The sequence below is a fragment of the Pongo abelii genome, chromosome 7 (genome assembly GCF_028885655.2).
Source record: "Pongo abelii isolate AG06213 chromosome 7, NHGRI_mPonAbe1-v2.0_pri, whole genome shotgun sequence".
NCBI lineage: Eukaryota > Metazoa > Chordata > Mammalia > Primates > Hominidae > Pongo > Pongo abelii.
In genome coordinates this window covers 139,578,053-139,606,010 of record NC_071992.2, presented here as the reverse complement: position 1 = coordinate 139,606,010, position 27,958 = coordinate 139,578,053, and the positions used below count along the sequence as shown (strand labels likewise).

At 39.1% G+C, this 27,958-nt stretch overlaps 1 protein-coding gene, 1 non-coding gene and 1 pseudogene across 13 annotated transcripts; 2 read left to right on the top strand and 1 right to left on the bottom strand.

Annotated features, from left to right (window-relative positions):
* Window positions 1–1,741: 1,741 nt before the first annotated feature.
* Window positions 1,742–27,865, top strand: ZHX1 (zinc fingers and homeoboxes 1). Of its 12 annotated transcripts, none has more exons than XM_054518801.2 (5): window positions 1,775–2,354; window positions 9,169–9,282; window positions 19,380–19,564; window positions 20,420–23,269; window positions 26,292–27,865. In XM_054518801.2, the coding sequence occupies exon 4, from the start codon at window positions 20,645–20,647 to the stop codon at window positions 23,264–23,266; it is 2,622 nt and encodes an 873-aa protein (XP_054374776.1). In that variant the 5' UTR covers window positions 1,775–2,354; window positions 9,169–9,282; window positions 19,380–19,564; window positions 20,420–20,644; the 3' UTR covers window positions 23,267–23,269; window positions 26,292–27,865. The 12 variants fall into 12 exon arrangements, with proteins under 12 accessions (XP_024106618.2, XP_063582869.1, XP_054374776.1 ...); XM_063726803.1 differs by having other exon boundaries at window positions 1,969–2,354; window positions 26,266–27,865; XM_054518802.2 differs by having other exon boundaries at window positions 1,990–2,449.
* On the top strand, window positions 9,811–9,914 carry LOC112134820 (small nucleolar RNA U13). The gene has a single exon (XR_002916170.1). It is a non-coding gene; the product is annotated as a small nucleolar RNA U13 (small nucleolar RNA).
* On the bottom strand, window positions 13,592–13,683 carry LOC112134758 (U6 spliceosomal RNA; annotated as a pseudogene).
* Window positions 27,866–27,958: the final 93 nt, after the last annotated feature.

Sequence of the window (27,958 nt, the reverse complement as noted above, 5' to 3'; positions counted from 1 at the left end):
TAGGAGTTCGCAACCAGCCTGACCAACATGGTGAAACCCCGTTTGTACTAAAAATACAAAAATTAGCCAGGCGTGGTGGCGCGCGCCTGTAATCCCAGCTACTCAAGAGGCTGAGGCAGAAGAATGACTTGAACCCGGGAGGCAGAGGTTGCAGTGAGCTGAAATCGCACCATTTCACTCTAGCCTGGGTGACAGAGCGAGACTCCATCTCAAAAACAACAACAACAAAAGAAAACTTGTCATTAACTGTGTAGACAAAAGAATGAATTTCTCTATTTGAAGCATCTCCAGACCTCTTCCTCGGTCTAAAGAGGTTCCCAGCGAGGGCAGTACTGCCCCTCAGGGGCATACTGAAATTTTGCCGGGGCAGTTTTTGTTTTGCATTTTATTGGTGGCAGAGTATTTACATTGTGAAAACTCTGTTATTTTAAAATTTTTCTTGATATTAGTACATAAAGCATTTTATTATGAACTACTTTCTCTTTTTTCACCTTTATTAGAACATTACATTGGTTTCTTGAAATTATTTGTAGAGACAGTTTGCATTAGGAATTTAACTCCAGAAGAGTAAAGCAGTGTTATATTTTTTGTTGTAAATACAGGGCATTGAATGTGGCAGGGTTGAATACCTTTGCTTATAAGATTAAGCCTTATCCTACACAAGTTTTAGGATTCCAGGATGAAACCTACAAATAAAAAGAATATTGTAGAACACTGATTTCAACAATCAGATTCCACAGCCAGGCGCGGTGGCTCACTCCTGTAATCCCAACACTTTGGGAGGCCGAGGCTGGCGGATCACTTGAGTTCAGGAGTTCGAGACCAGCCTCGCCAACATGGCGAACCCCTGTCTCTACCAAAAATACAAAAATTAGCCCGGCTTCAGGTGATGGGTCCCTGTAATCCCAACTACTTGGGAGGCTGAGGCAGGAGACTCGCTTGAACCCGGGAGGCGGAGGCTGCAGTGAGCAGAGATCGCGCTATTTCACTCCAGCCTGAGCGACAACGCGAGACTCCGTCTCAAAAAAAAAAATCAGACTTCCACTTGAAGCAACTGCATCTTTTAGGATTAATGTGGCTCAGCGTAGCTCTGCTGTGCTTTTAGGATTAATGTGGTTCAGCGGAGCTCTGCACAAAGGGTCCGCCACTGGGATGGGGGTGGGGAATGAACGTCAAGGGGCCCAGGAGCGCTCGAGCGTCCAAAGCCCGGGGTGTGGAGCGGCTGGAGGGTGAGTCGCCGCTCTCCGCTTTGGTTCTGTTCCTCGTTCTGACCGCGGTGCGGGGGAAAGGGAAAGTGAATGGGGAGGGGCGGCGACGCCGGGCAGTGTTTCCGAAACCCCCGGCCCTCGCTGGCCCCGCTGCGGGGCTGGTTCCCTGAAAGCCGACGGGATGTGAAGCCCTCGACTGGGAAAGAAGCCTCCGGAAGAGCAAGTGGCTGTTCGCAGGGAGGCGGGCAGCTGAGGGGCAGAGGGCGGCTCCGCCTTGCCCGGCGGTTCCGAGTGCGGCTGAACTGAACTTTCGGTGTCAGCGGGTAGAGCTGCGGCCCGCGGAGGAGCGGGGTCCGAAGCGAGGAGAGGTGGAGCTGCCGCTGCCAAGGGGCGCGGCGACTTCTGTCAGGGAGCGGGGCTCCCGGCCGGACTCGCAGCTGCCCCCGAGGGGCGGGGCTTCCGCCCAAAGGGGCGGGGCCTGGGTCGTGTCGTCCCAGGGGATGGGCGTGTGATGACAAGGGGCGTTTCAGTAGAAGCCAGCATGCTTACCTCTCACGATCCAGCAGTGACATTAGGAAGGCGGAGCGCAAGGAAGGCGGGGCTGCCTTCTGTGCTGACCCGAGAGAAGACCAGGCTTCAGTCGACAGCGGGCGGAGGGGTCGCAGGCAAAGGGCGGGGCCATTTCGAGCCCTGGGAAGGCGGGGCTTCTCCTGACAGGGGGCGGAGCTTCCGCAGCCTGGGGCGGGGCTTCTGTTGACAGGGGGGCGGGGCGGCTCCCTACCTCCCGCGGTGCGCCAATCCCCGGACTAGGGGCCGGGGTCGGACCCCAGTGGAGTATCAGGGTCTGGGCGTGGAGAGCTCGGCGCCGCACGGGGTGGGGGCGCGCGGGAGGGCCGCGCCTTGACCGGCTCTCTCCCTTCCCCCTCCGCCCCCGGACGGCCGCTGGGGCGCGCGCCTCTCCTCGCACCCCCACCCTGAGTCCCCACGCTCCGCGGGGCCACCGAGCTGCTGAGGCCCCTTTGCGGGCCCGCCGAGCGGTTCCGGGTTTAGGGTTCACAGGTCAGAGTTGACTCCCTGAAAAGTGCAGCCGGTTTGAAATGCAAGATGGCGGCGGCGTGGCGCTGAGAGGCGCGGCGGCCCCTGCAGGTAGTGGCGCGAGCCGGCTCCGCGACCAGCGGGCCCGGAGACTCTGGGCTGCGGGTGGGAACTGGAGCGCAGAGTCCGCGGCTGGCGCGGGAAAGGCGAGTAGCGCGGGGCCCGGCGGGAGGAGGGCAGCCTCACAGCAGAGACCCCTGGGGCTGAGCCCGCTCGCGGCGGCGGGTGGCGCGGTGGACCCGGCGTGGGGCGTCCGAGGGGGAGGGACGGGGCCTGCCTCGCGGCTGGGCAGTCGCCGCAGAGGGACAGACAGACCCACAGCCTCCCTCGCTCTTTTTGGGTGGCTCCGCCACCGAAAGAGCTTGGGGGCGGGGGGCTCTCTGGAGGGAAAATCTCAGCCCCCTGCCTTGGTGAGGACCCAGCAACTTAGGATTGTTGAGGGGAGTGGAGACTGCGTATTCCCAGCGGAGGGGGCCGCCGGAGGGAGCACCCCAGTAATGTTGGGAGTCCTAGAGGAGGTCAGGAGCGCTGTCCTCTGGGGGCGTGTGGCTGCCTCGTGGGGGACCCAGTCTCCCTGAGAGTAAGGAGAGATTCTCTTGCTGGAGCTGACTGAGGTTGGAGCCCCAGCAAACCCTTCAGGAGAAGTCTTTACCTCCAGTTCAAGGAAGGCTGTGCGCAGCCGTTTCGGGGCCAGGCCATGTCCCAACTTTGGGAAAGACTGGGAGTTGAATCCTTAAGAACCATATTACGATTGTGAGGAAGCCCTGGGATTTAGGGAGAAGTTAATTAAAGAGGATGGTAGGGGCGTAGGGGTGTAGGGGCTGACCCATGGGAATCCTCCAAGCCTTAGGGCCCACAGTGAACAATCTACTAATTCCTCAAGGGGTATAAAAGGCTGGGAAGGAGAGGTGTGAGAGGAACAAGGTCTAAGGGCAGGAAAGAAGAGCCCTGGCAGATGCCCTTTCCTTATATATTTACACCAAAGTTGGAGGTAAAGGGACTTGGCAATTATTTGTTTTAGTACCTTTCCTGTCCTCTCTCCTCCGTGGGTAACTGTAAGGAAAGAGCATAGCCCCTGAGAAGGAAAAGATTCCATTTGATATCCTTAGCTTAGGTTAGTGAAGGATCCAGCAGCTGGGAAGGCGTCAATGAGAGACAGCAGGCGGGGGAACTAGAACAGAGACTAGGGATGAGAAAAGAGGAATACAGGGAAGATATCGGACAGAGCAGGAATTCCACAGCCCTTTTCTGTCAACTCAGCCCAGCTATTAGAAAAAAAAAAAAAAATGCGAAGAGCTAATATTTGAGAGAAAAATGTAAAGGCTGAGAGAGAAGTCGTGATGTGATTAGGTTGGGATTCCATGTAACTTAAGCAGTTCTCTTGGAGGTTAATGTGATAGCAGAAAAAGGAAAATCACAAAATTGGAAAATATACAGCGGCTCACGGTTAGGGAGGAAGGAGCAGTTTCCCCCCAGGAACAGTGAATATTTGGTTTGGGGTGTGTGTGTGTGTTGTGTGTATACATATATAAGAGCACTTTAGATTTGCTGGTATTGGTCATTGTTTCTCAGTCTTTGTCTGAAAGCTTTAATTTGTGTTATATGGTGCTACATTAATTATCTTCGTTTCTGAAAAATTATTCTGAAAGAGTCATTTGTTTTTATGTCGGGAGCGAAGGTGAGCAGGAGTTGGTTTTAACAGGGAAATTGGCCGTAGTATACCCATCGATTATTTTAATTTCTAAAGTAGCAATTCTGACTCCTGATTTTAAGCAAAAGAAATGTGAGTGCTGCCAATGACAATAATGCGGTAACAGGACATAAAAGAAAAAGGGCTTTCATGAATATTTTTTTCCTTTTAGCTTTTCTCTCCTTTCCCAAAGCATTTTAGGGCTAAGCAGACTAATTTTATACAAAGTAAAATGTATAATCGTGGACCTTTTCGATATAAAATGATAGCATTTCAGTTATCAATGAATCTTTTTTGTTGAAGTACCTCTTCAGATGCCTTATTTAACAATCAGGATTAAAATGAGAAAGAGTAATACTTGGGTAACTGATGATAGTGATGATTCATAGAGATTTCTTGAACCATTCTTGTATTTTCGAAAGAACTTTAACGTCTTCAATGGAAATGTTTTAAAGATATAGTTCAAGTAGAAACTAGTTTAGAACTTTACATTTGGAACATTTTATGCATGTGTGCTGTTCTTTGGTTTCCTCAATGTTCATGTAGCTCCAGTTTTATATTCAATTCTGAACAGATTAGGCTGGGTGAACCAGAGAGGCATTAATGCCAGATGGTTTGAAAATATGCTAAAGCCGAAAACATAAATGTGCCTGTGCTAGTGAACACTCATTAGTAGATTTCTTTCCTTTATAGCTAAGCTTATTATTTCACTGGATTTGGGGGGTAGTTCATGCATGATGTAGCAATTATTTCACCTTTAATGATAATTGTAAGTTCTTTTTTTTCCAATAATTGGGGACAAAGTTTTACAGTTATTAGCAAAATTAATAGCGTAGGAGAGGTGGTTCATTTTGAAGATTTTTCTCCCTTTTGTATTATTATATTTTATATTAAGATGGAAAGGTTATGTTACAATGTATTATATTTCTTTCTTATGCTAATTAAGCATAAAATGTGATATTTGAGACTTAGTTTGCTGTAAATTGTAACTTAATACTTAAATGAAAATGCTTTTAAAATTATTAAAATGATCACAAATGTAGCTGAGGAAATAACCCTTTTATTTGTGTTGCAGCATTGTGGATTTGGGCCCAAAAGGCTTTACTTAAATTAACAGTGTTGAAAGTTCAGCACCTAGTTTTTAATCTAATATCATAGTCAATGCAATTATTCAGAGAGATTTTTGGAATTATCTATTGTACTGTTTATGGTGCTAGCCAGTAATACACATTTTTTAAACCATTGTAAATATTTATGTTGTGATAAGTACGTTTACTGTTAAGACTAAATTTTTTGAACTTAAAATCCTTTTAAATAATCCTACGTATTTTCAAAAGTAAGTTATATTTCTGTTTTTAAAACTGATACTATCTTTAGAATAAGAGCCAATGTTTCTATACTATTATTGATAAATTTTATTGTATCCTTGTTGCTCTGATATATTTGTAGTCATGAATAACCAGATTTGCATGACTGAAGTTGCTGACTTAGATTATTAATCAGATTATACATTTGAGTTTACATTTTGGAGATCTGCATTTTATACAGGATATTCTTAAAGTAAATATTAATATGTAAGTTTGTATGTAGTTGCCAGCTTTTGATCTTAAAAGATACTTAATCTTGGCATTTTATACAATCAGTTTCCAATTTAAGAGGTAAGACCGTATACCTTTGGTCTAAACAAATGTGATGATATACTTTGTAAAATAAGTATATATGAGCAGTTTAAGAATTATGTTTATTCAAGGGAGCCAACTGAATACATTTTTTTTTTTTTTGAGACAGGGTCTCATTCTGTGGCCCAGGCTGGAGTGCAGTGGCATGATCATGGCTCACTGCACCCTCAAACTCCTGTGCTCAAGCGATCATCTCTCCTCAGCCTCTCGAGTAGCTAGGACTACAGTCATGTGTCACCCACGCCCGGCTAATTTTTGTAGAGATAGGGTCTTGCTGTGTTGCCCCAGCTGGTCTCAAACTCCTGGCCTCAAGCAATCCTTCTGCCTTGGCCTCCCAAAATGCTGGGATTACAGGTGTGAGCCACTGCACTCAGCCAAATAAATCATTTTTAATGCAAGATTTTAATTTTCAGTTCTTAGTTTTAGATTTTTAAAAATAATATTATCAGAATTTATCTTAACAATTGAAATATCAAAGTCATAGCCATATCATATATTATTGTAAATAAAATAACTCTTTCATTAAATTTTGGTGATTTCCTATTTCTCAAGATTTCTAACTTCCTTTTTCCCCTTCTTAAGTCTTTTCCTTTTTTGTTTTTTAATGAGAAATGAAAGAAGATAGGAGGTTCTGATATTTCTGAGCACTAAACTAATAATTATGTTTTTCTTCTATCCTAAGTTTATTCTCTTTTACTATCAAATATTCTTAAAAAGAAGTTTGTTAAAACTTTGCTAGACATGGGCTATACTTGGGAGTGGGGCAGATCATGAGAACAATTTCTCCTCGTTACTATGATAAAATTACTTATATCAGATGTTTGCTAGTTCTATGAAATACCCTTTAAATATGTCATACAGTAATGATTCATTTTGAAGCTAAGGTCAGAAAAAGTTTGTGGGGGAGAGGTTAAATTTGATTGATTAATATCTGCCTTTTGAAGCCAACTTGTTCCAGCATGATTTAATATGCTCAGAGGTACAAAATGGCGAATAAATTTTGTTGGTTGGTTGTTACCCAGATTCTTAAAGTATTTTATCACTTGTCAACAGTTAGCAAATTTTAAACAGATTTCTTTGCTAACATTCATTGTGTTCTAAGTACCAAGAAATATTCCAGAAACTTTACAGGTGTTACCTATTTCAATCCTCACGACGAACCTATTAAGTAAATAGTATCCTATTAATATTACCAGTCCCATTTATAGATGACGGGGCCGAGGCACAGATAGGCTAAGCCATTTTTCTAAAGTCACACAGCTAGTAAGTGGCAGTGCTGGATTTGAACCCAGTCTGTTCCAAATTCCAAGCTCTCAGTCTTTTTTTGTAATCCATCCACTACCAGAACAGCTTGTTCTGTTTTATTATATAATGTACATAGCTGAGATGAGCTCTTTAATTTTTGGAATTCACTCATACTAAATTAAGAAAAATACTTTGAATTAGATAGAAATGTTCTAAAGTAATCCCAGTATCAGGAACTTAAATAACATCAGGCAACTAGGATTTTCATTCAAAAGCACTGATGAGCTCATTTTTGCTCCTCTGGTATCCTGGTGCCTTTACATGTCTTGGCAGCTCTTCTCAAGAGACTCATTCGGTAAAATATCTTGCAATTACTGTGTGATTTTAAGAATGGATTGAAATGGTTACCAGTTTCCTAAAGTATTAATAATTCATTTTGGAAAATAACCTTCCCTCTTTGGCAGCTGTTTCCTATCTTCTCTTCTAGTCCACATCCTGTAGATTGATGGCTAACGAGTGGCGGAACAAGGAGATACCAGGAAATGAAATTGTAGAGTCCCAGGCTACAGAGATAACAAGATGCTCCACTGGGCCTACCAGGAAAATGCTCTTTTGCTTTTCATGAAAATAGTGTACTTATTCAGCCTAAGTTTTAACTTAACCTAGAAGTATTTTACTAAAGGACTGGTGTATTTACATTATATCTTGATGTGAGAAGTTTCTTCATAAACTTGTATGTAATAGTAGCAGGAATCAAAAAATAAGGTTAATTGGGAAAATACTCTTCCTTAATATTTATTCATTATAGTTTACAGAGAATAGTGCTTAAAGAATACAACAAAAAGCCGGTTAGGGATCATGCCTGTAATCCCAGCACTTTGGGAGGCCAAGGCAGGCAGATCACTTGAGCTCAGGAGATAGAGACCATCCTGGCCAACATGGTGAAACCCTGTCTCTACTAAAAATACAAAAATTAGTTGGGCATGGTGGTGCGTGCCTGTAATCCCAGCTACTCGGGAGGCTGAGGCAGGAGAATCTCTTGAACCAGGGAGTCAGAGATTGCAGTGATTCGAGATTGCGCCACTGCACTCCAGCCTGGTGACACAGTGAGACTCTATCTCAAAAAAAAAAAAGAATACAACCAAAATGCTTTAACCCTTCAAAAGTGTTATTTATGACTGTTCTAGTAAGAGAAGCAATTGTAGCTTTATTAAACTTTTCTGATTGGTTTAACTGCTCTAGGTTATATACAACAACATATTTGGACAGTAATTGAATTTTCAGAGAATTATTTTCTATTTATTTGATTGCATGATATTAATGCTTCACAGTGCACTGATTGTAAAGCCATTTGGTAGTAGCTTTCAGGCAAAAACGACATGGCTAGACACCAGTCATTCTGTTAGATAACCCCATGTTTGTAGATCAAGTACTACTAGTTTGTTTAACTTGTTTTGGCTTGTGTTGTCAGCATTAATAATCCTCTCCATTCTGATTAACATAATAAATTAGGATACAAATATCACTAGGTTTATGTACTAACACATAAACATATACAACTACTCCCATTTCTTAGTTTAACTAAATTGTCTTCATAACCTTTGTATACTTATTTATTTATTTATTTATTTATTTTGAGTCAGAGTTTCGCTCTTGTTGCCTAGACTGGGGTGCAAGGGCGTGATCTCGGCTCACTGCAACCTCTGCCTCCCCGGTTCAAGCGATTCTCCTGCCTCAGCTTCCCGAGTAGCTGGGATTACAGGCATGCGGCACCACGCCCAACTAATTTTGTATTTTTATTAGAGATGGGGTTTCTCCTTGTTGGTCAAACTGGTCTCAAACTCCCAACCTCAGGTGATCCACCGGCCTCGGCCTCCCAAAGTGCTGGGATTACAGGTGTGAGCCACCGCACCCGGCCGGTATACTCATTTTAAAGAACTCCCAATTTCTGCATCTCAATTTTCACCCTAGAGACGGCATATATTCATGTTTTGAAATTTTATTGAAAATGGTCTAATAGTTATTTGGTTGTTCTATATGATATAAATAGAATTTTTTAATGTGTAGTTCTTGTGTTTCCTACCAATATTAGGATTGGTATTTAAATGGTTCTTTTAAAGTTTTGATGAGGGAATAAACTTTTTTTTTTCAAAATTACATTTATTTATTAAAAGCTAAGGCATTAAATTGTAAAAATTTCCTGACTAAGGCTAAATTATATCTAGAATAATAAAATACGACTTTTTTGTAGGAGAAGACAGACAGCTGCTTTGGACCTATTGGTAATGATGGCCTGAGCTAAACATCTAACTAGAAGGGATACCCTTCCATTTCAAAGAACAGAATGCTAAGGAAGCTGTGGCAAGTATGTGTTTCATTGTTTTGGTATGGTAAAACTCAGATACTGAATGTACTCACTTTAGATCCCATGATACTATATTTGTCTAAAGTTTTTAAAAGCTTTCCTCAAAAAGCAGCAGACATATGCTTAACACTTTTTTTTTAATATACTTTCACATTTTAAGAGCTGTAACTATAGGACTGCTTTAATTTCAAAGGAGATGGCATCACACTTCATAATAAATCTTGTATATTTATAATTGATTTTAAAATTAGTATTTGATGAAATCTGCTGTGTCAGGCACTATACCAAGTGCTGTGATAACAGAGGTAAACAAGACAAAATGTACCTTTGGTATGGGGAAATTGATCTAGAAATTTTGCTATGCTTTTGCCTATATCCAGAAAAATGCTTCAGGATGTACAAGAACAAATTCTGAAACTGTATTTTCAAAACGTAGGCTACTAATAATAGTTAATTATAAGAGTCAGGATATTAATTAAATACTCCTACTTATATTAACCATACCAAAACTTAAATGTTTGAATATTGATCCTTTTGTAGTTCATAAGTGTGATGATTGGATTTTCATGCTCATGTGTGAAATGTGCCTTTCTCAAACCTTGTTATGACACTGGCACATTACCTGTGTGACGTAAAAAGAATACATATATTTGAATATATTTGTACATAATTGCTTTTATATTTTATCTGATTAATTAATTGGCTTTTATAAGAAGCATTTGTCCAATTGTTATTTTAGATAATTCCAGAAAATACTAGGAAAGATTTGATAAACATTAATGTGGTAGTTTTCATTTTTAAAAAATGGATAACAGAGTTCTCATAAGTTGATATTACCAATACTGATTACTATTATCTGTCAAAGTATTTTGAAAAATCAAATCATTATATCCTCAGTGAAGTGGGTAACAGCTACCTTACCTTTATAAATAGGGAAGATAATGACCAGATGAATGGTTTTTCAGTCTTCAAAGATAATCTCACTTGGAACTGAGAATAGCATTCTTGTGTTAGACTGGCTGTAAAAGACTTAACACGCCTTGAGAAAAGTAGAGAAAAATTGTTTTCGGCAGAAAATGACTTTTCGATCACATTCACAAAATAAGAGATTTCATGATGCTGCTAGTTTATATATCACTTTCAATTATTACGTACCTACCTACCTACCTGCCAGCTGTGGGGAGAAAACTAGGATGTTAGTGTCCTAGGGAGAGACCTTTCAAAAAGGCATTTCACTCCTCGAATCTGTGGTCAGAGCTTGCCAGAAAAAAATCTGTCTGATTTGGATTCTTCTTTTAATCTTTAGTGTCATTAAGGTCTGCTTTCTCAGATGGAAAAAAACAGGTAGAGAGGATAGGGTTTCTTACCTTTCAGCCTTAATTAGCATTAGCAAAGGTATCCTCTGACATTTGATTATCTTTGACCACAATTTCTTAGATGCTTTCACTTTTATTATTTTTATTCCTGTTTGTATATTCACTTTAATACTTGATTTTCTATTGTCTTGAGACTATTTTTTACAGTTTCCTTGAGACTTATCTCTCAGGTCGTGATTCTAGGTTACCAGCAATCTTTAAAAACATTTGCTGTGGATATAAATTTGTGTTGTCAAATTCCTAATTTAATTTTTTAAGAACTTGATGTTTCTAAATGTTTTAACACTTTATTTTTATTTTTACCTTTTAACTTTGAAAATACCTTAATTGTGTAAAGTCAGCTTTATTTTTTTAACACGGTGGATACCTTTTGTTTTAATATGACCTAATTCTTTGTTCGTACTGTTTAGGCATTCCGTGATTTTTGTGGATTTGTAACTTTTGGTTTAATACAAACGTGTTAAAGTATTTTCAGCTGGCTAAACAGAACTCTTGACTCAGAGAGAGAGAAGTGAAACTAAATAGAATACAGAGTCCCAAACATTCTCGGTATATATACAAATGCAGATTCCAAGGGATTCTCAGTGTGTATATTTTTGCTACCTAAGAACAGTTTTATTTTTGATGCGACATCAAAATTAACATGATCCCTAAAAACTATAGTATCTTCTAAATGCTCTTTTTTTTTTTTTGAGACAGAGTTGTGCTCTTGTGGCCCAAGCTGGAGTACAATGGCGCAATCTCGGCTTACTGCAACCTTCTTCTCCCAGGTTCAAGCGATTCTCCTGCCTCAACCTCCCGAGTAGCTGGAATTATAAGTGCACGCCACGATGCCGGGCTAATTTTTGTATTTTTAGTAGAGACAGGGTTTCACCATGTTGGCCAGGCTGGTCTCAAACTCCTGACCTCAGGTGATCCACCCGCCTTGGCCTCCCAAAGTGCTGGGATTACATGTGTGAGCCACCTCACTCAGCCCTAAATGCTCTTATTTGACCCAGAATTGTTGTAAAAACAAAGTTTGTGGCCAGGCACAGTGGGTCATGCCTGTAATCCCAGCACTTTGGGAGGCTGAGGCGGGTGGATTACGATGTCAGGAGTTCAAGACCAGCCTGGACAAGATGGTGAAACCCTGTCTCTACTAAAAAAATACAAAAATTAGCCAGGCGTGGTGGCGGGCGCCTGTAATCCCAACTACTTGAGAGGCTGAGGCAGAGAATTGCTTGAACCTGGGAGGCGGAGGTTGCAGTGAGCCGAGATCGCCCCACTGCACTCCAGCCTGGGCGACAGAGTGAGACTCCGTCTCAAGAAAAAAAAGTTTGTTTTTATTCACATAAAATCTTACCAAATAACATGCTTTTGTGGCTAACCAGGCCAACATATTGTTATCTGTTAATCATTTAATTTGAAGTCCAAACAGCCAGAAAAACCAGAAGCTTGCAAATTCAGTGCAGTTGTGGCTCTGCTTAATTATAAAATATTTTAGACTTTTTTTTAGTAGTAGATAAGCATAGAATTTGACACAATCCACTAACTTCTTATAGTGTATTACATTGAGGACTTATTTTTATCTTTTTTAAAATGTAGTAGAATACGATTAAAGTATAGTTTTCTCATAAAACAGAGAAATAATGATTCTAAGTGCAAATTTGCATTTGCTGTCTTTATAATAGCTATACCCTTTTCTCCTGAATTTCACTGCCAAAATCATTCTTTGAATGTTTTATCTCCCTTGTTTTACTCTTAAGTAATTCACAAATTTAAATATACTCAATTCATATATAAAACTGATGTATTACAATTACATTTTAGATGTTAGTAAATGTTTATTCAATGTTCATTGCTGTACTTTAATAAATAGAATGTTTTAAATTCAAGGGTGTTTTAATATTCATGACTAAGGTAATTTTTATTAAGAATTTTACCATCGAAAGTAAGCTATAGTAAATCAAGCACAATTGTTTTTATAGCTTTTCTATAAATGAGTGTTTAATGAAGTAAAATGTATGTAATAATACATAGTATAGTTATATTTAAAGATTTTTTTTTTTTTGAGACGGAGTCTCCCTCTGTCGCCCAGGCTGGAGTGCAGTGGCGCGATCTCGGCTCACTGCAACCTCCGCCTCCTGGGTTCAAGTGATTCTCCTGCCTCAGTCTCCCAAGTAGCTGGGATTACAGGCACCCATCACCACACTTGGCTAATTTTTGTATTTTTTTAGTAGAGGCAGGGTTTTACCACGTTGACCAGGTTGGTCTCGAACTCCTGACCTCAATTGATCTGCCCACTTTGGCCTCCCAAAGTTCTGGGATTACAGATGTGAGCCACCATGCCTGGCCTAAAGATACTTTTTAGCAAACATTATTGGGGTCCTAATAAGTATTTTGTTGGGCCCTGGGAATATAGTGGATAGCTAAATAGATACTCTTTCTGATCATAAAGGAAGAACTTGAATAAGAACTCTCAAACTTTTTAGATTGTGATAAAACACATTTTGCTTTCATTAAATGCTTTTCTGTAGAGAACTGTTACTTGTAAAATTGTAAAAATTATAATTGTTTTGATGAGTTCAGAATCATAAGTTGATTGAAGGGTATCCTACCCTCAGGAGAAGATCCAGTATACAGATGGATCTACGAAAACTGGCTAGTCTAGATCTACACCCTGGAGATTGTGTTTGAGTGGTCTTGAGAGCTCTTAGAGCCAATCTGACTTCTCAGAGCTCCAACATATTGAGGGATTCTTGCTGCCCTGGAAAATCCTTTTTTTTTTTTTTTCTTTTTTTAACTTTGATATTTCCTTCCTTCCTTCTTCCAAGCCTCCCTTCCCCTCCACTCCTCTCTCCTCCCCTCCCCCCTTCTCTTCCTTCTGTTTCTTTCTTCCTTCCTTCCTACTTTCCTCTCTTCCTCCCTCCCTCCCTTCCTTTTCTTTTTTTTTGAAAACAAATTTGCATGTCATCCTTGCCCAAGGGCCATGCTAATCTTCTCCGCATGGTTCCAATTTTAGTATTTGTGCTGTGGAAGCCAGCACTGGAAAATCCTTTATGTAGCCATGTTTTTTGCCTTAATAATAGAAAATAAACTTTGTTTCCAGCTTGACCATAGAAATATTGGTCATAAATTGGCCATAGAAATATTTTAGTCTATTTGCAATTTTAGGGTCTTGAAGCTATTGTTTGTTGTACTTTATAATAAAGCAATGTGATAACAATATTAAGGAAAATTTGTAGGCTAGGCAGGGTAGCTCATGCCTGTAATCCCAACACAGGGAGGCAGAGGTGGGAGGATTACTTGAGCCCAAGAGTTCAAGACCAGCCTGGGCAACGTAACGGGACTCTGTTCTCCACAAAAAGGAAAAAAACAAAGCAAAAGAAAAAGAAAACTTGTGAATATCACACATAGAAATGTCACCCATAATCTCATGTGAAATTTTCATTTTTTACATACTCTCATCTCATCTTTGTTCACACGCATACATATTTCCTCACAGTTATTATAATTAATATGCAAATTTTCTGAGTTTTAAAAAATTTAATGTAAATGGGGAGTTTTTCCATATTCCTTAATTACTCTTAAGATTATCGTTTTTCCATATTCCTTAATTACTCTTAAGATTATCAATTTTAATGGCAGTATAGCAATTAATTAATTTGATCAGTTTTCTAAAAACACTTCCCCTACTGAAAAGTTAACTGAAAGCAGTTTTGAAAAGTAATTACATTTACAGTGCTGGATGCATTTACAGCATACTTTTTTTTATTGGCCGACTTAATTTTAATTGTGTTTTAATTGCAGAGTCACCTAGCTACTGAGTTGTGCAACTGACCTCTAACCTCTTTTTATAGGTAAATAGTGCAAGCTTCCCCAAATTGATTTTGAGCCCTATTTTTAGTTGACCTTCAAATAGAGGATGTGATGCCTTCAGCTAATAGTGATTTCTATACAGCAATTTTCCTGTTCCAGTCCCATTGCACTTTAATGACAAAGGGAGATGAATAGGAACGACATCCTAGAAATTCTTATTCTGTATTTTTACTTCTACTTTTTCATCCAATTTTTGTGCATTTTCAACTGATTAAGTTGCTAAAAAAAGTGAGAGAACTTATAATATTAAAAAATGGTTTTTTTTCTGGAAAGAATTTTTCAAGGACTGAAAATAGCATCAATTAGGCACCTACTTTGTATCAAAGTAAGTGAAGGAAGCATTTTTACTTCCTCTGATGTGGATACTACTATTTCTTTTTCCCCCAGGGAAGCCTTCTCTCCTTCTTTTCTAGAAGCCTCCTGCAGTGTACTCATATCTTTCTTACTGCACTGATCATAGTTATTCTAAGTAATTGTTTACTGCTTGCTTTCCTTGCTTCACTGCTGGTACCTGAGAAACCAGAGACTGCCTGTCTTGGTCACCATTGCATCATTACTGCCTTTCACGTGGTTGACATTCAACAAATTTGTTGAATTGAAGAATCTTGGTTTTATACATGAGAAAATTGAGGTTGAACTGAATAGTTTTTCCAGGCACCTAACTACTAATTGACAAAGGTGACTGCAAAACCTGTGGCTTTACCCTATCCACAATGACTTTATGAATTAATTACTCTGGGCCTGGGATTCTTCTTCCATAAAAATGAGGCAGTTGTACTAAGATTAAGATCCTTGTTTCCTCCAAACTTATGACTTTATAATAATAATTCCGAGGATACCTTTGTTTGCCCTTTGGTCTATTTTTAGACTATACACATTATGCAGAATTGAGCTTTTGGACCAAATCTTGAAACTCTTTTGAGACTTCTCAGTCTGTTTTTAGCAATATGTTAAATAACACACTGACCTTACTTTTGTTAGCAAAATCATGGGGGCCTGACAGTGGATTATAGCAAGCAAATAGTCTTTTTTTTGGGACGGAGTCTCTCTCTGTCACCCAGGCTGGAATGCAGTGGTGCGATCTTGGCTCACTGCATCCTCCACCTCCTGGATTCAAGTGATTCTCCTGCCTCAGCCTCCTGAGTAGCTGGGATTACAGGCACCCACCACCATGCCCAGCTAATTTTTGTATTTTTAGTAGAGTTGGGGTTTCACCATGTTGGCCAGGCTGGTCTCGAACTCCTGACCTCAAGTGATGCGCCCCCCCACCCCTCAGCCTCCCAAAGTGCTGGGGTTACAGGCATGAGCCACTGCACCTGTCCTCTCTAGATGAGTTTTCGAATTTCATGGCTGAGCAATGGCTCAATGAGAGGAGGATTTTTGATGAAACTGATATATTGTCTTGAGATATATATATATATATATATATATATATGTATTTTTTTTTTTTTTTTTTTTTGAGATGAGTGTTGTTATTTTGAGATGGAGTGTTGCTCTGTTGCCCAGGCTGGAGTGCAGTGGCTTGATCTCGGCTCACTGCAACCTCCACCTCCTGAGTTCAAGTGATTCTCCTGCCTCAGCCTTCCAAGGAGCGGGATTACAGGTGCACGCCACCACGCCCGGCTAACTTTTATATTTTTAGTGGAGACGGGATTTCACCACGTTGGCCAGGCTGGTCTCAAACTCCCGACCTCAAGTGATCCATCCTTCTCAGCCTCCCAAAGTGCTAGGATTACAGGCGCGCCCAGCCGATATGTTTAAGTTTAAGCCAAAGGCTTTTAAACACATCTCAGAACCCCTGAAAAGTGGAAGTGGGGATTGTACGATTCATGGAATTTGGTCAGAGATTAGTTTAGCCTCTGCCTCCTCCAACCAGATAGCTCCTCTTTTTTTCTTTCCTTTCTTTTTTTCTTTTTTTGAGACAGAGTCTCGCTCTGTCACCCAGGCTGGAGTGCAGTGGCTCGATCTTGGCTCACTGCAACCTCCGCCTCCCGAGTTCAAGTGATTCTCCTGCCTCAGCCTTCTGAGTAGGTGGGATTACAGGCGCCCGCCACCACGCCTGTACAGCTAACTTTTGTATTTTTAGTAGAGATGGGGTTTCACTGTTGGCTAGGATGGTTGATCTCCTGACCTTGTGATCCACTGGCCTTGGCCTCCCAAAGTGCTGGGATTACAGGCGTAAGCCACTGCGCCCAGCCGATGGCTTCTCTTTTATCTGTTTTGACCTGAGATTCCTCATAGCATTTTGTTTGAAGAAAGGGCTCCCCTGCTTAAAACAAAAAGTTTGAAAACCACCACTTTGAGGAAAAAGTTTCAGAAAGAAACCCTCTTGCCTTCCAACTATTATTATACCCCAATTAAATATAGTCTCTCTCAGATTCCAGGAAAGTAACAGTCACAAAATAGCTTACTCCTCTGCCTTTCAACAATTCCCTATACTGTTCAAAATACGAGTGCTGCTCATTTATTACTCTTCCACTTACTATTTTTTTTAGAAACAGTATCTTACCATGTTGCCCAGTCTTGAACTCGTAGACTCAAGGAATCTTCCTGCCTAAGCTTCCTGAATAGCTGGATTACAGATGTGTACCACCATGTCTGGACCACTTATTTAGAGCCATTTAAGGAATTCCCTGTTTCTAATGACAAAAAATGATCAAATATCTGTGTTGATACTTGAAAAAAAATAATGGCAACCCCTATTTTATTAAAAGATAACATTGGCTTAGTTTATAACATTTGGTTAAGAAATAGTTGTAAATATCAGTGATTTCTTTCTAATATCTTAGAAATCAAGAGTGTTTTAAAGAAAAAAAGAATGACACCTTTGAGAGTAGGGATCTGGATTATTAATACCACTATTATTTTTAAACTGATGCTCTTTATTTGGTAATATGGGAAATTAGGGAACAAAGGACATTTAGTCCAATTTTCCTTCTCCTACTTGGATGTGTAGTCTGTATTTGAACAATTCCGGTGAGGAGGATTTTACCATCCTTCAAAGTTAGGGTATTCTCTCTTGGGACTGCTCTCTTTCCTAAAAATGTCTCTCCATTTACTGACTAGATGTATTGTCTCATAGGGACCTAGTTTTGCTTAATAATTTTTGAAGCAAACTCTCTTCTCCTCCATTCAGCTAGGATGCCAGTAAATTAAAAATAGCTCTAATTTGTGGTGGAGAATAAATGAAATCACTTACCCATTTTATTCATTTTCATTTGGATTAGACTTTAGAAACGCAAACTTTACTTTAGCATAAAACTTTTTATTTTAAAAATTTTAGGTATAAAATCTATTTAAATATATTTGTATGATCCTAATTCATTTTTTCTTGATGATTTAAAGTTATTATTGTGAATTTCAGATACTGTTCTCTATGGTGATGCCTCCTGCAGGTCCTGTTGAGTTTTGTAGGACTATTTTCCTCTTCATTCTAGTCAATTTAATAAACATTGAGTGATTATCTCCCTGAATTCAGGCTTCTTGTATGCACTTGGGAATGCAGCATTAATGAGATGTCAGCCAAAATAGCTCAGCTGGGAGAGTATTAGGTTGAAGATACAAAGTTCCTTGGCTCAATCCAGAGTTTTGGGGACTTTGTTTTATCTCAAAAAAGCTGTGTCTCAGTCTCTTTGTGTTCCTATAAAGGAATACCCAGAGCTAGGTAATTTAGAAAGATAAAGGGTTTCTTTGGTTCACAGTTCTGCAGACTGTACAAGAAGCATGGCTCAAGCATCTGCTTCTGGTGATGGCCTCAGGCAGCTTCCACTCATGACAGAAGATGATGGGGAATGCATGTGGGCAGAGATCACATGGCAAGAAAGGAAGCAAAAGAGACAGTGGGGAGGTGCCAGGCTCTTCCTAACAACCAGCTCCTGCAGGAACTGGTAGAGCGAGAACTCACTCATTACCACATGCACAGCACCAAACTGTTCATGAGGGATCTGACCCCATGACCCAGACACCTCCTATTAGGCTCTGCCTCCAAGATTGGGGATCGAATTTCAACATGAGATTTGGAGGGATCAAACATCCAAATTATAGCAAGCTGTTATTAAAAATGAGACACAATATCTAGAGTAAGTAGACCACAGATATGGATGGGGGTGCAGGGACAGAAATGTAATATTACTCTGCCATGTACAGTATGGTAAGTACTAGACTAGAAAATAGGGGAGGAAATGGGACCAAATGAAAGGGAGAAGGTGATCTCTAGTAGGGGTCCCCAACCCCTGCGCCATGGACCAGTACCAATCCATGACCTGTTAGGAACTGGGCCACACAGCAAAAGGTGAGAGGTAGGCAAGCAAGCATTACCGCCTGAACTCTGCCTTCTGTTAGATGAGCGGCGGCATTAGATGCTCATAGGAGCACAACCCTATTGTGACTGCGCATGCGAGGGCTCTAGGTTGCACACTCCCTGTGGGAATCTAATGTCAGATCTGAGGTGGAACAGTTTCATCCCAAAACCATCTCATCCCCCCACCCTGTGGTACATGGAAAAATTGTCTTCCATGAAACCGGTCCCTGGTGCCAAAAAGGTTGAAGACTGCTGTCCTAGAGAGCACACAGAGAGATCAACACATCAAGTGTCCTAACCTAAGGAAGGGCCTGAGTAAGGGTCTGAAAGTGCATTGAATGTCTGTGGAATGGCAGTCATTTCTGGTGTACCTAAAGCATAAGGAAACAGGAGGAAGGAAAGTGAGGTTAAACTAGGTTGTGAAAGGGATTATATGTCCCGCAAGGAGTTTGAACTTTATTCCTTCAACATTAGGGACCTGTATCAGGAGACTGATGTGATTAGATATGCTTTATAACTTTTGGTAGCATTGTGGCAAGTGCTAAGAATAATGTTTCTGGTAGGCCAGGCACGGTGGCTCATGCCTGTAATCCCAGCACTTTTGGAGGCCAAAGTGGACAGATCACCTGAGGTCAGGAGTTCGAGTCCAGCCTGGCCAACGTGGTGAAACCCCATCTCTACTAAAACTACAAAAATTAGCCAGGCATGGTGGCAAGCGCCTGTAATCCCAGCTACTCAGGAGGCTAAGGTAAGAGAATCATTTGAACCCAGAGGTCACAGTGAGCCGAGATTGCGCCACTGCACTCCAGCCTGGGTGGCATAGTGAGACTCTGTCTTGAAAAAAAAAAAAAAAAAGAAGAATGTTTCTGAAACTTTGATCATTCATCCTCCATCTTTGCTATTTTTGCCATACTTGAAGCATGCTTTTGGCTGATGACATAGACCAGTAGGAAGAAGAGGACATAACTAATGAACTAATGGATTAAATTTCTTGTCTTTTTTTTTTTTTTGAGATGGAGTCTCACTCTGTTGCCCAGGCTGGAATGTAGTGGCATGATCTTGGCTTACAGCAATCTCTGCCTCCTGGGTTCAAGCGATTCTCCTACCTCAGCCTCTGGAGAAGCTGGGACTACAGGCACCTGCCACCACGCCTGGCTAATTTTTGTATTTTTAGTAGAGATGGAGTTTCACCATGTTGGCCAGGCTGAATTTCTTACACACTTAATGGCCATAATATTTTAGTATCTGTGAATGCTTTTTATAGTGTTAAAGTTCCTCCCTTGTTAACGTTTTCATTTCACATTAATAATAGTGTGCTTGCCAAAGCAGGCCCTTTCCCCCTTGTCTTCTAATATATAGCTGGCTAAAAAATTTAAATGAATAAGCTTGTGTCTGACCCAAGGTAAAGTACTTAACGTTCAGTGAGTTGGCTTGGAGAGATTTATTTTGATCTTTAGAGGGCATTTTTTTCTGATTCTTATCTTATTCTAGATCTTTATAACTGAGCTATCCAGCCACTTCATATAAGTGAACTATAACTATAATTTGTTTAAAAGATCATAGTTACTCATTTTAAAACATTTTTAAATTTATTTTAATGTAGGTGATTGGAGTTGTGCTTCAAAAATTTCAGAAATTCAGCAGTATTTTATCTGCCAACAATAAGTTCTTTACTTGATTGCACCATGAGAAAGCTGCTAATGAGACTTGTTGAGCACAAAAATGGACTTGAAGAACCAAAAGCCATTGTTTTCAAATGAAGAACACTGAACAGTTTTAAGCCTCGATGCTTTTTAATCACCACTGAGCTTTTCCTCATAACATCAGAATGGCAAGCAGGCGAAAATCAACAACACCTTGCATGGTCCTTGCCAGTGAACAAGATCCAGACCTTGAGTTGATATCAGATTTGGATGAAGGTCCTCCTGTGCTTACACCTGTAGAAAACACCAGAGCAGAGAGTATCTCAAGTGATGAAGAGGTTCATGAATCTGTGGACTCAGACAATCAGCAAAATAAAAAAGTTGAAGGTGGATATGAATGTAAATATTGTACTTTTCAAACTCCAGATCTAAATATGTTTACTTTTCATGTGGATTCGGAACATCCCAATGTAGTGCTAAATTCATCCTATGTTTGTGTCGAATGCAATTTTCTTACCAAAAGGTATGATGCACTTTCTGAGCATAATCTGAAATATCACCCAGGAGAAGAGAATTTTAAGTTGACTATGGTGAAACGTAATAACCAGACAATCTTTGAACAAACAATAAATGATCTGACTTTTGATGGTAGTTTTGTTAAAGAGGAGAATGCAGAGCAAGCAGAATCTACAGAAGTTTCTTCTTCGGGAATATCTATCAGTAAAACTCCTATCATGAAAATGATGAAAAATAAAGTGGAAAATAAACGGATTGCAGTTCATCATAACTCAGTTGAGGACGTTCCTGAAGAGAAAGAGAATGAAATCAAACCAGACCGTGAAGAAACTGTAGAAAATCCAAGTTCTTCAGCTTCTGAATCTAATACAAGTACTTCCATTGTAAACAGAATACATCCAAGTACTGCCAGCACGGTAGTGACACCAGCAGCAGTTCTTCCTGGATTGGCACAGGTGATAACTGCTGTGTCTGCTCAGCAGAATTCTAATTTGATTCCCAAAGTCTTAATCCCTGTTAATAGCATTCCCACCTACAATGCTGCATTGGATAACAATCCCCTTTTACTTAACACCTACAACAAATTCCCTTACCCAACAATGTCAGAAATTACAGTTCTTTCTGCTCAAGCAAAATATACAGAGGAACAGATCAAGATATGGTTTTCAGCCCAACGTTTAAAACATGGTGTTAGTTGGACTCCCGAGGAGGTAGAGGAGGCAAGAAGGAAACAATTCAATGGAACAGTGCATACTGTACCTCAGACCATAACTGTTATTCCTACACACATTTCCACAGGAAGTAATGGTTTACCATCTATTTTACAGACATGCCAAATAGTTGGTCAGCCTGGTCTGGTCCTTACTCAAGTGGCTGGAACAAACACCTTGCCAGTTACAGCACCTATAGCCTTGACAGTGGCAGGCGTTCCAAGTCAGAATAATGTACAGAAAAGTCAGGTACCTGCTGCTCAGCCTACTGCAGAAACAAAGCCAGCAACGGCAGCAGTTCCAACTTCTCAAAGTGTCAAACATGAAACTGCATTGGTAAACCCTGATTCATTTGGCATTAGGGCAAAAAAGACAAAAGAGCAACTGGCAGAATTAAAAGTTAGCTACCTTAAAAATCAGTTTCCCCATGATTCAGAAATTATCAGACTTATGAAAATAACAGGCCTGACAAAAGGAGAGATTAAAAAATGGTTTAGTGACACAAGGTACAACCAGAGAAATTCAAAGAGTAATCAGTGCTTACATCTCAACAATGATTCCTCTACCACCATTATTATAGACTCCAGTGATGAAACCACGGAATCCCCAACTGTTGGTACTGTACAGCCTAAGCAATCCTGGAATCCTTTTCCTGACTTTACTCCCCAAAAGTTTAAAGAGAAAACTGCAGAGCAGCTTCGTGTCCTTCAGGCAAGTTTTCTCAACAACTCTGTACTTACAGATGAAGAATTAAATAGGTTAAGGGCACAAACCAAACTTACCAGAAGAGAAATCGATGCTTGGTTTACAGAGAAGAAGAAATCAAAAGCTTTAAAGGAAGAGAAAATGGAAATAGATGAAAGTAATGCAGGTAGTTCCAAAGAAGAAGCTGGAGAAACTTCTCCTGGAGATGAATCTGGTGCACCTAAGTCAGGGAGTACAGGCAAGATATGTAAAAAAACACCTGAGCAGCTGCACATGCTTAAGAGTGCGTTTGTCCGGACACAGTGGCCATCACCAGAAGAATATGACAAGTTGGCCAAAGAAAGCGGGCTTGCTAGAACAGACATAGTTAGTTGGTTTGGGGACACCCGTTATGCTTGGAAGAATGGAAACTTGAAATGGTACTACTACTATCAGAGCGCCAATTCAAGTAGTATGAATGGTCTGTCTTCCCTTAGGAAAAGAGGGAGAGGGAGACCCAAAGGACGGGGAAGAGGAAGACCGCGTGGGCGACCTAGAGGAAGCAAAAGAATTAACAACTGGGACAGGGGACCATCACTCATAAAATTTAAAACTGGAACTGCAATACTTAAGGATTATTACCTGAAGCACAAGTTTCTCAATGAGCAAGACCTTGATGAACTTGTTAACAAATCACATATGGGCTATGAGCAGGTCAGAGAGTGGTTTGCAGAAAGACAGAGAAGATCAGAATTAGGTATAGAATTATTTGAGGAAAATGAGGAGGAAGATGAAGTTATTGATGACCAGGAAGAGGATGAAGAAGAAACAGATGATAGTGACACTTGGGAACCTCCACGACATGTGAAACGGAAGCTTTCTAAATCAGATGACTGAAATGTAAGTTAAGAAAATTTTTAATCTGCGTATATGTTCATCAACCACATACATTTTGAACAGTCACCTTGTTGTATCAGTCATCTTCATTTTTGATAGTTTTTTCTGAAGTAGTTTTTCTTTTCCCTAATAAGAAGACTAGGTACCACTAGTATAGCCAAGAGATAAATGATTATCATGTGTAGTTTTATTATTATTATGTAGAGTTTAATGTCTTAATTATTATTTTTCATATGAATTGGGGTTTTTTTACTTTGTTTTGAAGGAAAGTTACCCAATCTCTATGAAGGGAGACTGGCGGGCGGGTTGAGGGGATTCACAAACAAATACTAAAGGTAACTAAAATGTATTTTATTGCAATGCCCCCTTCACTAAAGCTTCATATTTTGCCTATTTAAGGAAATAATTCAAAAATGAAAACTAAAAAGAAGGGGAAAAGTACACCAAAGGAAAGACTTACCACAGGGTTGAGGATTGTGCAGTTTGAGGAAACTAGGTGAAAATGGATATCTTTTCTTCTTCATTGCCTTGCTCCCAAAACTTTACTAGATTTTTAACTAGAGTTTAAAATGCTTTATGTATTTATGAAATTACTCAGTATCTTTTTAGTAATTTATAAAATTACTCAATATCTTTTTCTGTTAAAAGTCAAAGGTCTGTTTTAGGCCATATATAAATTCATGTTTGCTTAGGTGGCATCTGTCTTTGAAAACTGTGATATAAATTATTTCTGTTTTAGAGATCAAAAGGCAAATAACAGATTTGATATAAACCCAATTGCTTAAAATATCTTTTCATTCTTTGGTATAAAACAAACCTGCTACCAGCACTAACATTGTATTTGATTTAAAGTATATCTCTGTAGTCTTAAAAATGCAAATAAATATGGCTTAAATTTGAAAGGTTTTGGCATGTTCCTTAAATCTTAGTTCTTTTATAAATTGGATTAATTAAAGTCATACTGTAGTTGCAAATCAGATACCTACTTTGGAGTTAGGAAATGAATTCTTAATACTTCTGGAATTTAATAACATAGTTTTATTCTTTGCTATTCTTTGTTTTGGAGTGTTCCGGGGTAAAAGTACACTGTTTTGAAAACAATGCAGTTGTCATGAAATGTTTGTGTATGTCTGTCAGTAGTCCAAATAGCATCTTGCTATCAGAAATGACTGCAGTGTTCTCAAACAGTAAGGAAGGAAATGAGACGTAGACCCTCATTATTATTTTACACATGAGCATGCTTACTTATTTCCTTGGCTTTTTGCATCAGTATCCCATCCCCTATTTTATGCTTTCTTATTCTGTGCAGTTTTTCCTTAATTCCCTTACATCTCCTCTCTGGTTTTATTTATTTTAACAATTATTTATAGAGAGCTTAATATGTGCCAGGCACTATTCTTACTGCTTAGCAATCCTTTTTCAGGTTTTCTCCTTGTTAATATTTTTTAAGGGACAACAGATGAAACTAAAAATGTACCTGTTTTAATAAGCAGTATAAATATCATTCCAGGTTATAGGATATAATGTAATCATTTTAGGTTATAAGAAGTTAAACAGTTTCATACAGCTTTATCCTGAAGTGCAGCCCTCCATTTCCTAATGTCAGAAATCTTCAGAGCAGGCTTTCTTCTGACCCAGATACATAAAATATTTTTAACAGGCATTTTTTTTATTGCTAAACACAAGAATGTGCACTCAGCCAAGATTAAATCAACAAATTTGTTGCTGCAGTGAATGTTGTTGTTGTAACCTCTGCAATGATTTTTTTGGGGAGTTGCAGTCTTCCAAAAATAATGTGAATTTTTTGGTACAGTTTAGTTTGACCTTCAAGTTTGTATAGATAATTTTTATGTTATATATTAACACTGTAATGGATACTAATTCTGGTCAGAAAATTCAACCTAAAACTACAGTTTTCAAAAGATTGTATGATGTATGCTATACATGCACTGTATTAGTCCATTTTCACACTGCTATAAAGAACTACCTGAGACTGGGTAATTTATGAAGAAAAGAGGTTTGGTTGACTCACAGTTCTGCCGGCTTAACAAGAAGCATCACTGGGAGGCCCCAAGAAACTTACAGTCATGGCAGAAGGCGAAGGGGAGGAAGGGGAAGCAAGCACATCTCACCATGACCGAACAGGAGAGAGAGCAAAAGGGGATGTTCCACACAACTTTCAAACAACCAGATCTCCTGAGAACTCACTCACTATCATGAGAACAGCCAGAGGGGAAGTCTGCCCCCATGATTTAGTCACCTCCCACCAGGCTCCCTCCCCCGACACACCCTGATTAAAAGTTATGTATGGGCTTATACAATTTCAAATGTAAAAACAGCCTATTTACATATGTTGAAACAATAAGATTTTGTGGTATCACTGTCCCTTAATAATTACAATTCAAGGTAAGATTTGGGTGGGGACACAGAGCCAAACCATATTATATACTTTTGTGGTAGCATAGAAGCATGCCTTGCTTTTTAAATACACAAAAGTGTAAATTTCTGAAACATCAAGTTATCCTTGGCTTAGTAAAATAATTTTTCACTTATAAGAGGATTCACCATAGCCTTCTCTAAATAGTTATTTCTTTATTAAATATTGTTCAGTTTACCAAAAAAGTTACCAAAACCCTCCCAAAATAGTTATTACAAGAAGTGAGGTACATATATATCTTTTGTACCTTGTATAGAAATAGAAAAAAGTACAAGTCTTTAGATTTCATAGTCTGCTTATTACAGATACTGACAATGAAATACATACTCCCTGCTAATACAGTTTGAAATAAATTATTACATAAAGGTGATAAATGTTTATAAGCAAATCTAGCATATGAAGAACATATACATAGATGAGTTGCACACAAAGTCTAGTGTGTTATGGAAGACATGCGGCAGGTGATCTCAAGAGAATACAAAAGATGTATTTTCATGAATAATTGATACTTTTATTTCTAAAAGTAGTAAAAATTAAAATATGGTTTTCTTTAAATTTTCAGGTTTTTATGATGTTTTTCTTTTTTAGCTGCCTAAAACGTTGAAGGAGAATCAATTCTTCAACTCAAGATGTCTGATTTACTGTGAATTTGCCCAATCTTTGATGACATTGAAACGTTTTGGGGCATACACACTCAAAAAGCAGGATCCAATACCCAAAAGAAATGGAACTTAATGTTGTGCCAAAGTTAAACTACTGCAGTTGGTGGAAGTTCTGCAATGTAAATAGAACACTAATTAAAAAACAACTTGTAAAAATTCAATTTAAATTTTAAGACAGTACATTTTTATTCTAATATGATGGAGACATTCTGAATCTTAGACTTCCTGAGGGGGTTTAATGACCACTAGAGCTTGTCCTCATATTCAGTCCAGCTTAATACTGTGTGTCTAGTAAGATGGGCTATATATTGCCTCTATTCTTTGACATGTGATTAAGCTTAGAACTTTGACCAAAAATTTTACAGTAAAAATTGTTAGAAATGGGCAAAAAAAAAGAACCAAACCCTGATTTATTACTATGTCTTATTTATCAGACCCTGCACTAAGATTAAAAGTTGTGCATGGGCTTATACAATTTCAAATGTAAAAACAGCCTATTTATATATGTTGAAACAATAAGATTTTTTGGTTTCACTGGCCCTTAATAATTGGATCGTTCATTAAACACATCCATGAATACCACTGTTTCTACTGTTACTTGTTCCATTAGAAGCTGATTTACTTTTTATTAAATTGCAGGTAATTAATTCTGAAGAAGGAAAAGAAACTGGCATGATAATTTGGATAGGGTGAAACTTTGAAATAAATACTGCACCAAAAATGTGAAAAAGAATCACGTAGTAAATGTACACTTAGTGTTTTCTTACAATCGTGGAAATCAGAAATGTTTATACAGGTGTCAGATCAGAATTTTTAAGAGTTATCTTTCAGTGAAATTTTACTTTTATAACAATTTCAGTGAATAGAGAAAAAATTCTGAACTGATCATAATGAGTTAAAAGTTAGCTTTTCACTTATGAATCATGGGAGTGTTAACTATTAACTCTTGCCATATCAGGAGACTGAAAGTTCATACTAATTTACAAACTTTGTAAAGACTGGTGCTGTTCATTCATATTGGGAAGAACCCTTTCTTTTGTGACCATAGGACCATTTTTCAAAATGCGCTTTCTTCGTAGAAGAAATGTTCAGTTTAATTAGCTTTGGATTTTAACATGTTTTTCTGAATGACCAGATGTAGGCTTAGCCAGTTTATTTTCTCTAATTTAATGGATAATAAATATTAAGCTCTTAGTTAAATGTTTTTCAGCCATTGAAAATGTTATGAAAAAGCCTTGAATATGCATGCTGCTTTCATTTTTATAAACTTTTTATTTTTTAACTATAGCTTTATTAGTAATTCCAAAATGCTGCAATGTAGCTGATTTCCTCACTCAGACAGCTGGCTTTGTGGGTGGCTTTTTTCATACTACTGTTAACTTTTTTAAAAAAGAAGCAATGTAAAGACCGTAATGCACTAAGCTTTTTTTTTCTTTTACACGTTTAAAAACTTCTTAAAGCACTCTGTAATATAATGATTAAATTGCTGCCTTTTATAAACATTGCTAATGTGGTCTGAGTTTTGTTTGACAATAATTTTAATGTTCTCAGAATTTGAAATGTCAAGTATTAGAAATGAAGCCTTTGAATATA

Coding starts and splice junctions, on each gene's coding strand:
- ZHX1 (XM_024250850.3), top strand. CDS start 20,645: ATGGCAAGCAGGCGAAAATCAACAACACCTTGCATGGTCCTTGCCAGT.